The sequence below is a fragment of the Capricornis sumatraensis genome, chromosome 21, assembly GCF_032405125.1.
Source record: "Capricornis sumatraensis isolate serow.1 chromosome 21, serow.2, whole genome shotgun sequence".
Lineage (NCBI taxonomy): Eukaryota > Metazoa > Chordata > Mammalia > Artiodactyla > Bovidae > Capricornis > Capricornis sumatraensis.
Genome location: NC_091089.1, coordinates 44,411,482 through 44,425,388, shown reverse-complemented (window position 1 = coordinate 44,425,388; position 13,907 = coordinate 44,411,482). Strand labels below are relative to the sequence as shown.

Genomic DNA, 13,907 nt, shown 5'->3' with positions numbered 1-13,907 from the left:
ACTTAGGGATCCTTGTTATGCAAAGGATCCACAAGAGGCCAGCCAGCAGGCACACAGCAGAGTACTAGGGACTGATTCTACCCCCGCCTTTCTGAACACCTCACAGAGAGTCTGTCTGAGGGCCACAGGGGCCTTCAACAGTGTCACCAGGCAAGAAAGGCCCCGGCGACGTGCAGCTTGTCAGTATCATTGAAAGCAGAGCTGGTGATGGAAAAGTGTTCCCAGAAGAAATCTTTCCTCCTCAACACAAGCCACTGTCTTCCTCATCCCATGTCCCCAGGGATAATTTAACAGAATATGCATTTCTAAAACTGACATCTGTCCAGGATCTAGCTAGCCCCACCAAACCAAAGAAAAGAACCACAGCAGACAAAACTTGGGAGAGAACAGAGATGGAAAGCTATAGAAATGAGCTGGAAGCAGCCAAGGCCTACATTTCTTTCCAAACTAACAGGTGGCGTGAGGATAAGAACCTGCGATCAAACGTGAAAGGCGCTGTGGTCAAGTTCACTTTAAAGTCCAATGGCCCAGTCTCCAGTGTGCATAAGAAACCCACAGAAGTCTCCAGTGTGCATAAGAAACCTCTCTCAGAGCTGTGCTCCTCACAGTCCCCAGCGTTTCTAAACACAGATGTTCATCCTTTTTATGAAAGCTAATGTTCCAAGAAACACCAGGATGAAAACTCTGAAATAAAGATGCATCTGGGACCTCACTCTCTCTTCAGGGGAGGAGAGTTACACATCCCTGGCAGGCATGACAGAAAAGGAAGTGACAGAAAAGGACTGAAAAGTGTAGGACTTTAGTTATCTCTGGGATACAAGGATGGTTCAACACAAATCAATGAATGTGATACAGCACACTAACAACATGAAGGATAAAAATTGTATCTCACAAGATTCAAAGAAGCACTTGAAACGATTCAACATCCTTTCACAATAAAAACTCAACGAAGTGACTATAGAAGGAATACCTTGACATGATACAGCTGATATGACAGGCCTACTACAGATAACCTGGTACCCCAGTGAAAGGCTGCAAGTACTTCTTCTAAGATCAGAGAGAGGACAAGAGGCCCAGTCTCACCACTTCTGGTTATGCAGTACCGAAGTACCAGCCGGAGTAACGGAGCAGGAACAAAGGTGTCCAAATTGTAAAGAAGTAAAATTGTCTGTTTACAGACAACATGATCTTATACACAGAAAACCATAGAGTCCATCAAACAACTGTTAGAAGTAATACATTTAGGAAAGTTGCAGGATACAAAATCAACATACAAAAATCAGTTGCATTTCTATACACTACTATCCAAAAAAGAAATTAAGAAAACAAATCCATTAAACAGAGGTAAAATATCTATATACTGAAAACTATAAAATACTGATGAAAGAAACTGAAGACACTAAAGATAAAATGAAAGGTAACTCATATTCATAGATTAGAAGAAATAATATTGTTAAAATTTCCATACTACCAAAGTGATCTACACATTCACGGGAATCTCTATCAAAATTCCAGTGGGGTTTTGAGGTTTCCCACAGAAACAGAAAAAATAATCCTAAAATTCATTCAGAACATTAAAAGATTGTAAGAACCAAAGCAAACATCTTTTTTTTTTTTTTAGCCAAAGCAATCTTAAACAAAAGAACAAAGTTGGAGGCATCACCCCACAACCGAGACAGTCCAGTACTGGCATAAAAACATACATATAGACCAATGGAGCAGAACAGAGTCCAGAAATAAATCCACACATTCACAGTCAACTGATCTTTGACAAGGACGCTAATAAACAATGGAAAAAGAACAGTCTCTTTAATACATGATGTTGAGAAACTGGTTTTCCACAGGCAAAAAAATGAAACTGAACTCTTACCTTCTCTCACTACACACACATCAGTCACCTCAAAATGGACTAAAGACTTAAATATAAGACCTGAAATCATAAAATTATTACAAGAAAACACAGGGAGAGTTTCTTAACACTGGTCTGAGCAAGAATTTTAGATATGACCTAAAAAGCACAGATATACAGCAGACAAAGGGGACTGCATCAAACTAAAAAGCTTCCACACAGCAAAGAAAATGGAGTGAAGAGACAGGCTACGGAAGGAGAGAAAATACTGCAAACCTTACATCAGATGAGGGGTCAGTATATACAAGAAGAATTCGGACAACTCTATAGCAAGAAAACAACCCAATTAAAAAACGGGCAAAGAACTTATATTGACATTTCTCAAAAGAAGACATTGAAATGGCCAACAGATCACTGTCACTCATCATCAGGGAAACGCAAATGAAAACCACCATGAAATATCACCTCACACCTGTCAGAATGGCTTTTATCAAAAACACAAGAGGTAACAAGTGTTGGTGAGAATGTGGAGAAAAGGAACCCTTGTCCACTGTTAGTGGGAATGTAAATTGGTACAGCGACTGCGGAAGACAACACGGAGGTTCCTCAAAAATACAAAGCAGAGCTATCACAGTTCTAGCAACCCAGCTTCTGAATGTGTAACTGTAAACAGGACACTGAAGAGAGATGTTCACTGCAGCATCATTCACATCAGTCAATATCTGAAAACAGCCCGATGACTGATGGATGAATGGGTAACAATGTGACACGCACATACTCATAATACATAAGTATACACATGCCCACATAAATATACAAACACAGAAAACATAAACATACACATATATGTAACGAATATATTCTGACATAAGAAGGAGATCCTGGCATTTAATAGCACAGATGAACCTGGCAGACATGATAATAAGTGAAATAAGCCAGACAGAAAAAGACAAATACCATACGATTTCACTGATTATTTGTGGAATCAAAGAAAAAGTTGAACTCACAGCAGCGGAGAATACAACACTGGTTACCAGCCCTTGGAGGGTGAGTAAAATAGGGAGGTACTGGTAAAAAAAAAATACAGCTGCATTTGTGTTGAAGGCCTGTCTAGAGAGGCAGTGATGATGACGACACTGTACTAAATGGTGGATTATGCCACGAGAGCATCTTTCAGGTGCTCTCATCACAGAAGGTAACTGAGAGGGTAACTGACTGTAGCAATCATTTCACTGGGTGGAGGTGCATCAAATCATGTTTATACCTTAAATATATATTTTTTTCTTTTTTTTTTTTAAATATCTTGCAAAATACAGGAGTTACACTTACCTGAGCAAGAAGAATATTTATGACTTCCTCGTTTTCATTCATTTCTTCTTTGGAAACATCCTCTTTTGAAAGACTGGCTATTTCTTGTGCAATCTTGGTTTCACATTCCTATCCAACAAGAGAAATGAAAGCACTGGTCAGCCCATTGTAACACATTCGACAAACTCACACTGTCCTCGTTCCTGAAATTTCCTCCCCAGCTTCTATAACTGAAAAACTAAGAGTGACACAGCCAGCAGAACCTCCAGACGGGGGCATCTGCTAACTGGGCCTTGACAGTAATGTGTGGATCTCACGCTGTGGATGCACTGGAGGAAAATGTTCAGTTTTAGCAAACGTGCTCAGCATTTCTGGAACCCTCCCATATAAACTGTCTTCCGTGATCCTTCCTTTTTGGAGGGGGTCTACTTTAAGCCTACAGTTAGTTGGTCTTGCCAATAGTACACAGTCAAGTAGCCACTGTCTATCACAACACTGAATATCTCCAACACCACAAAGTACCCTTGGACTCCTCTGCCACCTGTTGCCCCTGGAAACCACTAACCTGCTTTCCATTGCTCTGGTCTCACCTTCTTTTATGTTTCATATAATCTGAATTAATCAGTAAGCAGTCTTTTTCCTGCCACGTTAAATTTCACAACTCATCTATGCTGTATCAGTAGTTTGCTGAGTAATATGCAAGGATATGAATGTACCCCAGTCTGTTTATCCGTTCACCACCTGGTGAACATTTCAGTCCTTTCTACTTTTGAGCTACTAATCAGACCTATAAAAACCATTAAGTATCTGCTCTGTGAGGGAACATGCCTTCTTCTGTTAGATAAACACTTAGGAGTGGGATTGCTGGGCCAGATGATAATCTGATGCTTAACTCTGAAACTGCCAAACTGTTTTCCAAAATGACTGAAACAGTCAAGATCAGTAAAGCAGAGCTCCAGCTGCTCTACGTTCCTGTCAACACTTGGTATTTTTAATACGAGTCATTCTGGCTGGTGTGCAGTGGTTTCTCACTGTGGCTGATCTGTACCTCCTCAATGACAAACGATCTTCACATATGCTTCTTTATCATCCATATATATGCTTTGGTAAAGATCTTCAGTAAAGTGCTGTTCAAACTTTTGCCTTTTTAAAATTGAATTTTTATTGTAATAATCATACACTCTGGAGGGGGATATTAATAATGATGGAGGCTAAGCATATGGGGTAAAGGAGTATGAATTCTCTGTACCTTTCCCTCAGTTTGGCTGTCAACCTAAAACTACCCTAAAAAAATACAACTTAAAAAATTGGTTTGTCTTATTAAGTCTAAAGAGTTTTTAATATATTCCAGTTCAAGAACTTTATCAAGTATCTGTTTTTTGCAAATATGTCACAGCCTCTGCCTGCATGTTCATCTTTTTAACAGTGTCATTTGAAGAATATGTTTTGATAAAATATAGTTTACTAAATTTTTCTTTTATAGTTCATGAATTTTTGTATTCTATTTAAGAAATCACTCAAACAGCTCATACAACTCGATAACAAAAATTTTTTAAAAACCCAATCAAAAAATGGGCAAAAGACCCAAATAGACATTTCTCCAAAGAAGACATACAGATGGCCAACAAGCAAATGAAAAGATGAAATCATCATTGCTAATTACAGAAATGCAAGTCAAAACTAAAATGAGGTATCACCTCACACTGGTTAGCATGGCCATCATTAAAAAGTCTACAAATAATAAATGCTGGAGAGGGTGTGGAGAAAAGGGAAACTTCTTACACTTTTGGTAGGAATTTAAGTTGGTACAGCCACTATGGAAAACAGTGCAGAGTTTCCTCAAAATACCAAAAAACAGAGTTGTCATACAATCCAGTAAGCCCACTCCTGGGCCTATATCCAGATAAAACTATAATTCAAAAAGATACGTGCACCCCTCATGTTCACAGCACACTATTCACAATAGCCAAGACATGCAAACAACCTAAATGTCCACTGACAGATGAATAAAAAAGATATGTATACATATATCTATATATAAACACATACAATGGAACACTATTCAGCCATTTAAAAGCAGTAATGCCATTTGCACCAACATAGATGCAACTAGAACTGATCATATTAAGCAAAGTCAGTCCCCTTATATGTGGGATCTAAAATGACTCAAACTTATTTATGAAACAGCAAAAGACTCACAGACACAGAGAACAGACCTGTGGTTGCCAAGGGAATGGGAGCACGGGGGAGGAATAGACTGGGAGGCTGGGGTTAGCAGATGCCAACTACTATACACACAATGGATGAACAACAAGGCCCTACTGCACAGCACAGGGAACGCTATCCAACATCCTGTGAAAAACCATAATGTAGAAGAATACGAAGAAGAATGTGTATCTGCGTGTGCATGGCTGATTCACTTTGCTGTAATTAAAACAACACTGTAAATCAACTATACTTCAATTAAAAAAAAATTACCGCCTAAGCCAGTCAGTAAGATCTTCTCTGTTTATTAAGTCAGTCTACGATTCATTAACACTTATTTCTATATATGTTGCATGGAAAGAGGGAAAAAAAGCTCTCTTTTTTGGCATGCTGCTGCTAAGTCGCTTCAGTCGTGTCTGACTCTGTGCGACCCCATAGACGGCAGCTCACCAGGCTCCCCCGTCCCTGAGATTCTCCAGGCAAGAACACTGGAGTGGGTTGCCATTTCCTTCTCCAATGCATGAAAGTGAAAAGTGAAAGTGAAGTCGCTCAGTAGTATCCGACTCCTCCTACCAGGACTCCTACCAGGCTCCTCCGTCCATGGGATCTTCCAGGAGTACTGGAGTGGGGCGCCAGTGCTGTCTCCGCATATAGATATCCAGTTGTTACAGCACCATTTGTTGAAAAGAAAAAACTTCCCTAGTCAACTGTCTTAGCATCTTTGTTGAAAATTACCTGCCCACACATGTGTTGATCTGTTTCTGGACTTTCTATTCTGCATGCCCATTCTTATCGAATACTGACTATTGATCACTGTAGCTTTACAGAAAATCTTCATCAGGTGATGTGAGTCTTCCAATGTAGTCCTTTTTCAAAATGGTTAGGTCATTTATATTTCCTCATAGTTTTTTTTTTCACAGAGATTTTAGAAAAGCTTATTAATTTCTACCAAAATCACCTGTTTAAATTTTGATTGGAGTTGAATCCACAGATCAACTTGGGAAAATCTAACATCTTAACAATATTGTGATATAAACATATTTCTAATTTATTTATGTCTTCTTTTTTTAGGTGCACTATCCCATAGTTCACTATCCCCAAAGAGCGTGGGCGGCTGTGACGGCGTACAAGCGCAGGAGAGAGGAGCTACCCCACACTGAGGTCAGGGGCAGCAGCCGGGAGGACCCCATGCCTGAGGAGCGGCGGCCAGGAGGAGCTACCCCATGCCTGAGGCCAGGGGCAGTGGCTGGGAGGAGCAACCCCACGTCCAAGGAGCAGTGGCTGCGCGGGCACAGGAGGGCCTAGAGGAGCTATTCCACGTTCACGGTCAGGAGGGGTGGTGGTGAGGAGATACCCCTAGCCCAAGGTAAGGAGCAGTGGCTGTGCTTTGCTGGAGCAGCCATGAAGAGATACCCCATGTCCAAGGTAAGAGAAACCCAAGTAAGATGGTAGGTGTTGCAAGAGGGCATCAGAGGGCAGACACACTGAAACCATAATCACAGAAAACTAGTCAATCTAATCACACTAGGACCACAGCCTTGTCTAACTCAATGAAACTAAGCCATGCCCATGGGGCCACCCAAGATGGGCGGTTCATGGTGGAGAGGTCTGACAGAATGTGGTCCACTGGAGAAGGGAATGGCAAACCACTTCAGTATTCTTGCCTTGAGAACCCCATGAACAGTATGAAAAGGCAAAATGATAGGATACTGAAAGAGGAACTCCCCAGGTCTGTAGGTGGAGAAATAACTCCAGAAAGAATGAAGGGATGGAGCCAAAGCAAAAACAATACCCAGCTGTGGATGTGACTGGTGATAGAAGCAAGGTCTGATGCTGTAAAGAGCAATACTGCATAGGAACCTGGAATGTCAGGTCCATGAATCAAGGCAAATTGGAAGTGGTCAAACAGGAGATGGCAAGAGTGAATGTCGACATTCTAGGAATCAGCAAACTAAAATGGACTGGAATGGGTGAATTTAATTCAGATGACCACTGTATCTACTACTGCGGACAGGAATCCCTCAGAAGAAATGGAGTAGCCATCATGGTCAACAAGAGTCTGAAATGCAGTACTTGGATGCAATCTCAAAAACAACAGAATGATCTCTGTTCATTTCCAAGGCAAACCATTCAATATTACAGTAATCCAAGTCTATGCCCCAACCAGTAACACTGAAGCAGCTGATGTTGAACGGTTCTATGAAGACCTACAAGACCTTTTAGAACTAACACCCAAAAAGATGTCCTTTTCATTATAGGGGACTGGAATGCAAAGTAGGAAGTCAAGAAACACCTGGAGTAACAGGCAAATTTGGCCTTGGAATATGGAATGAAGCAGGGCAAAGGCTAATAGAATTTTGCCAAGAGAACGCACTGGTCATAGCAAACACCCTCTTCCAACAACACAAGAGAAGACTCTACACATGGACATCCACAGATGGTCAACAGATTGAAATATATTGATTATATATACTGGTTGATTATATTCTTTGATTATATTGATTGATCAGATTGATTATATTCTATGCAGCCAAAGATGGAGAAGCTCTATACAATTAACAAAAATGAGATTGATTATATTCTTTGCAGCCAAAGATGGAGACGCTCTATACAATCAACAAAAACAAGACCAGGAGCTGACTGTGGCTCAGATCATGAGCTCCTTATTGCCAAATTCAGACTTAAATTGAAGAAAGTAGGGAAAACCACTAGACCATTCAGGTATGACCTAAACAAATCCCTTATGATTATACAGTAGAAGTGAGAAATAGATTTAAGGGCCTAGATCTGGTAGATAGAGTGCCTGATGAACTATGGACTAGGTTCATGACACTGTACAGGAGACAGGGATCAATTCCATCCCCATGGAAAAAAAATGCAAAAAAGCAAAATGGCTGTCTGGGGAGACCTTACAAATAGCTGTGAAAAGAAGAGAGGCAAAAAGCAAAGGAGAAAAGGAAAGATATAAGCATCTGAATGCAGAGTTCCAAAGAATAGCAAGGAGAAATAAGAAAGCCTTCCTCAGCGATCAATGCAAAGAAATAGAGGAAAACAACAGAATGGGAAAGACTAGAGATCTCTTCAAGAAAATTAGAGATACCAAGGGAACATTTCACACAAAGATGGGCTCAATAAAGGACAGAAATGGTATGGACCTCACAGAAGCAGAAGATATTAAGAAGAGGTGGCAAGAACACACAGAAGAACTATACAAAAAAGATCTTCACGACCAAGATAATCATGATGGTGTGATCACTCACCTAGAGCCAGACTAGAGATCTCTTCAAGAAAATTAGAGATACCAAGGGAACATGTCATGCAAAGATGGGCTCAATAAAGGACAGAAATGGTATGGACCTAACAGAAGCAGAAGATATTAAGAAGAGGTGGCAAGAATACACAGAAGAACTGTACAAAAAAGATCTTCACGACCAAGATAATCACGATGGTGTGATCACTCACCTAGAGCCAGACATCCTGGAATGTGAAGTCAAGTGGGCCTTAGAAAGCATCACTACGAACAAAGCTAGTGGAGGTGATGGAATTCCAGTTGAGCTATTTCAAATCCTAAAAGATGATGCTGTGAAAGTGCTGCACTCAATATGCCAGCAAATTTGGAAAGCTCAGCAGTGGCCACAGGACTGGAAAAGGTCAGTTTTCATTCCAATCCCAAAGAAAGGCAATGCCAAAGAATGCTCAAACTACCGCACAATTGCACTCATCTCACATGCTAGTAAGGTAATGCTTAAAATTCTCCAAGCCAGGCTTCAGCAATATGTGAACTATGAACTCCCTGATGTTTAAGCTGGATTTAGAAAAGGCAGAGGAACCAGAGATCAAATTGCCAACATCTGCTGGATCATCAAAAAAGCAAGAGAGTTCCAGAAAAATATCTATTTCTGCTTTATTGACTATGCCAAAGCCTTTGACTGTGTGGATCACACAGTCAAAATTCTGAAAGAGATGGGAATACGAGACCACCTAACCTGCCTCTTGAGAAACCTCTATGCAGGTCAGGAAGCAACAGTTAGAACTGGACATGGAACAACAGACTGGTTCCAAATAGGAAAAGGAGTACGTCAAGGCTGTATATTGTCACCCTGCTTATTTAACTTATATGCAGAGTACATCATGAGAAACGCTGGGCTGGAAGAAGCACAAGCTGGAATCAAGACTGCCGGGAGAAATATCAATAACCTCAGATATGCAGATGACACCACCCTTATGGCAGAAAGTGAAGAGGAACTAAAAAGCCTCTTGATGAGAGTGAAAGAGGAGAGTGAAAATGTTGGCTTAAAGCTCAACATTCAGAAAACTAAGATCATGGCATCTGGTCCCATCACTTCATGGGAAATAGATGGGGAAACAGTGTCAGACTTTATTTTTTTGGGCTCCAAAATCACTGCAGATGGTGACTGCAGCCATGAAATTAAAAGATGCTTACTCCTTGGAAGAAAAGTTATGACCAACCTAGATAGCATGTTGAAAAGCAGAGACATTACTTTGCCAACAAAGGTTCGTCTAGTCAAGGCTATGGTTTTTCCTGTGGTCATGTATGGATGTGAGAGTTGGACTGTGAAGAAAGCTGAGTGCCGAAGAATTGATGCGTTTGAACTATGGTGTTGGAGGGGAGACTTGAGAGTCCCTTGGACTGCAAAGAGATCCAACCAGTCCATTCTAAAGGAGATCAGCCCTGGGTGTTCTTTGGAAGAAATGATGCTAAAGCTGAAACTCCAGTACTTTGGCCACCTCATGGGAAGAGTTGACTCATTGGAAAAGACACTGATGCTGGGAGGGATTGGGGGCAAGAGGAGAAGGGGACGACAGAGGATGAGATGGCTGGATGGCATCACTGACTCAATGCATGTGAGTCTGAGTGAACTCCGGGAGTTGGTGATGGACAGGGAGGCCTGGCGTGCTGCGATTCATGGGGTCGCAAAGAGTTGGACACGACTGAGTGACTGAACTGAACTGATCCCATAGTTCATTGCAAACATACAGAAATACAACAGACATGTATATCTGATCTTGTATGTTACAGCATTGCTAAACTCACATATTCAATTTGTACAGATTCCTTAAGATTTTATACAGAGACGATCCCATGATCTGTGTATAAAGACTAATTTCTCTCCAATGCGTATGCCTTTTTTTTTTTTTCCTTGTTTTGCCGCACTGGCTAAAACACCTCTAGTACAATGTTGAACAGGAGCAGTAAAAGCAGAAATCCTTGCCTGTATACCCAATCAATTCCAGAAGAAAACATTCAGACTTTTACCATGAAGTACAATGTAAATCACAGATTTTTTTCTGTAAATGCTGTTTATCAGGCTGAAAAGATAAGAGTTTTTATCAAGAAATAAATATCAAATTCCGCTACATACTTTTGTTATGATCTTATCATTTTTCTTATTTTTAGTCTGTTAATAGAATGAATCTTTAAAAGTCATGTATTCCTCAAAGTTGAAATCAACTTGATAGAACCTTTGGAGCATTCTGTGAATTAATAAGCAGACATGAAGACAGCTTCAAGAAACTAGCAAAGCAGAGGTAAGCCATCCCATTCTGTCTTGGCTCTGGTTTGTTTTGTCACAGTTCCTTTATCCAAGAGAGATGCAGAAGCGAGAGAAAGGAAGCCACACCCACCTGGGTCAAGACCCTGTGTTAAAGGCTGATGGGTGACACCACACAGTGGACAATGACCACACAAGGCCTGGTTGGTCTGTCACTAAAACCTGATTCCAGGCCAAGTCATGAAGGCAGTAATTAAAAACAGGCATTGTAAGCAAAAGATAGATAATCTGGTAGGCAGAGGAAAAGGAGAAAGGAAAATGCACAGAGGGCATCTGCAGGTCCTGGAGTGCATGGCAGACACCTTGTTGCTGCCTCCTCTCTGACAAAGCCACTGCCACGCCCATGCAGCCCGCCAGCCCTCGAGCCAGAGCATTGCACTGTCCGGTCTCTCAGCAGAAGCACAGCTGTGACCACCACGCACCACGAGGTCCATCAGACAGATGCCAACTTGTGTCCCTCGGAAGTGCTCTTGGACCCTGGCATAGAATCTGCACATGGGTGTAGGAGGGGCCAAAGATGTGGGACCTCAACCTCAGACTGGCCAGAACACTCACAGAGTCCCAGCGCCAAGCAACACACTGAGCCAGAGGGAGACCAACAGTCTGGCTTGCAAACCCCAAGCTCATCGAGCAGAACGTGTCACCTGCCTGTTTCCAGGAAAAGAAAACCCCTCCTGACCTTTGATACCTCCATGTGTAAGGCCTCCAGTTCCCCTGCAGCCTTTGAAATATATCACCACTGGACTGCTTCTCACCCTGGAAACCTGTTTACAGGTCCAACCAAGCCAGAAAACAACAAAACTGACATCTTTTAGTCAAACAGTGTAATTAAAAAACTCAACTTCCTAAATTAAAGGAAACACTTCCCTGATACCAAGCTGAAGGATCAATAGTCCAGAACTGGAAACGTGAACAAATCTCCCATCAGGGAACTTCCCTTCAAAAGGGATTTGTTGACATACTTAAAAAAAATAACTTAGAATAGTATATAAAAGATTTTAATGCATTCTTTTTACACTTCATCATAAACATGATATACCAAAATAATAAATTTACTCACTTGTCTTTTAGCTTCTCTCAGTTTTCTCTTGAGGGCTGTCAGAATTCTTTGTACTTCCCATAATCTCTCCTCTTTCGATAAATCCTTTATCCCGCCCTGTAGATCTCGATGTAAACAATTCAAAAGAAACTCCTAGAAAGTAATACACCACACACTGAATAGGATTTCACGTCTTATCATCTTAAACCCACATGCCATTTCTAAAGATGCAAAATCGACTACTTTTCAGTTGTCATTAAAGAAATGACATAATGGCACAGATTGTGTTTTCAAGGCTATGACTGAAAAATCCTCCATAGTTTTTCTGCCTGAGCACTAGGTTCTAATCCATCAGCACACATTGGTTCCCAGCAGTCAATTCACATCCCTTCCCCCAACAGTATCAACTACTAAGAAACAGGAACTTGGAAGGGACAGGGAAGAAAAGCAAGCAGGGATCTGATGTGTTACATGCGAACAAAAGATGCAATAATAATCAAATGTAAGTAAATGTCTTAGTCTTGAGTTTCTTACTGGGCTTGCCAAGCACACACAACTGACCAGCGCTATTTCAGGAAAGCACAGGATCTGGGGTTAAATCCTGGTTGTAAAACTTGGTAATAAACCAGGTGATACAGAGTAAGTTATTTACCTCTGCCAACTTTCATTATTCTCATCTGTAAAATAAGGCCAATAAATGCAGCCTTGTTCAGATAAGGCAACATTTTTGGACTGCTTAAAACATACCTGGCACCTTGCTGAACATTTTTAACACATTATTTCATTTAACGTCATCTTCTGATCAAACCTAGAAGAGGACTTACTTTTAAATGCAATCCCCAAGCCTTAAGGAGGTTAAGCAATGTGCCTCATTTGGTCACTCAGGAGCAGAGCAAGAATTTCAAGCCAGGTCTTTTGATTTCCAAACCTGTGCTCTGTGTACCATGATATCCTGACTTAATAAGCATGAATCAGCATCACATGGGAAGTTCTGGCCTTGGTGTGCCATGAAGAACATGCCCGAAAGCTACACACACACAGAAGTGCTCAAGGGCCAGGGACTCATGGGCCGTCAGCACCCATCTCCCGCAGGGTCAGCGCGAGGGCAGCTCGGGGGCCGGAGGGTGGCAGGCACACACCTGTCTCCGGATCTCCTCCTTGATGCTCTCCTGCGTCTCGGGCAGTGTGGGCATCGTGGCCATGTTAGACCATCTCAGGGGCTTCGTCACTTGCTTCAGTGTCACATTTCCAAAGAGCTCTTGCACGTGTGTGAAAAATACATAGAGAACACGATTGCTAATCTAAAAAAAAAAAGGATTTACAAGAAAAATATTAAAATCATTTCATTTCATTTGTGTCTATTGCCTAAGTACCTCCTTTAATCCTCAGGAGTCACAAGACATGCTTTGCTACTTAATGGCCAATTTAAAGAAGAGAATGAGAAAGTACGGATTAAGTGGTAGACTCAGCACTATGAGGGACTGGGGGAAAAGCCAAGAAAGGGATGCAGAGGCTGATTATCATTGATTTATTCTGTTTTAGCACTAGAGCCGGAGAAGGCAATGGCAACCCACTCCAGTACTCTTGCCTGGAAAATCCCACGGACAGAAGAGACTGGAAGGCTGCAGTCTATGGAGTCGCTGAGGGTTGGACACGACTGAGCGACTTCACTTTCACTTTTCACTTTCATGCATTGGAGAAGGCAATGGCAACCCATTCCAGTGCTCTTGACTGGAGAATCCCAGGGACGGCAGAGCCTGGTGGGCTGCTATCTATGGGTTCGCACAGAGTCGGACACGACTGAAGCGACTTAGCAGCAGCAGCACTAGAGCATTAACTGATTTTTTAAATCCTACGTTCTTTATTTTCCAGTTACTATGAGGCATTCTAACACACGCGACTGGATCAACTGAGGAACAGGCGAGCCTGTGGC

General features: G+C 41.6%; 1 protein-coding gene across 2 annotated transcripts in view; it reads right to left on the bottom strand.

Moving 5' to 3' along the window:
* The window catches only part of RALBP1 (ralA binding protein 1), a 46,094-nt gene that overhangs the window by 2,772 nt on the left and 29,415 nt on the right, over positions 1-13,907 (bottom strand). For both annotated transcript variants that reach the window (XM_068993604.1, XM_068993605.1), the window contains exons 5-7: positions 13,114-13,275; positions 11,996-12,127; positions 3,179-3,286 (exon numbers count right to left, since the gene is read on the bottom strand). In XM_068993604.1, coding sequence (XP_068849705.1) covers positions 3,179-3,286; positions 11,996-12,127; positions 13,114-13,275 — 402 coding nt within the window. The remainder of the gene's footprint in view (positions 1-3,178; positions 3,287-11,995; positions 12,128-13,113; positions 13,276-13,907) is intronic.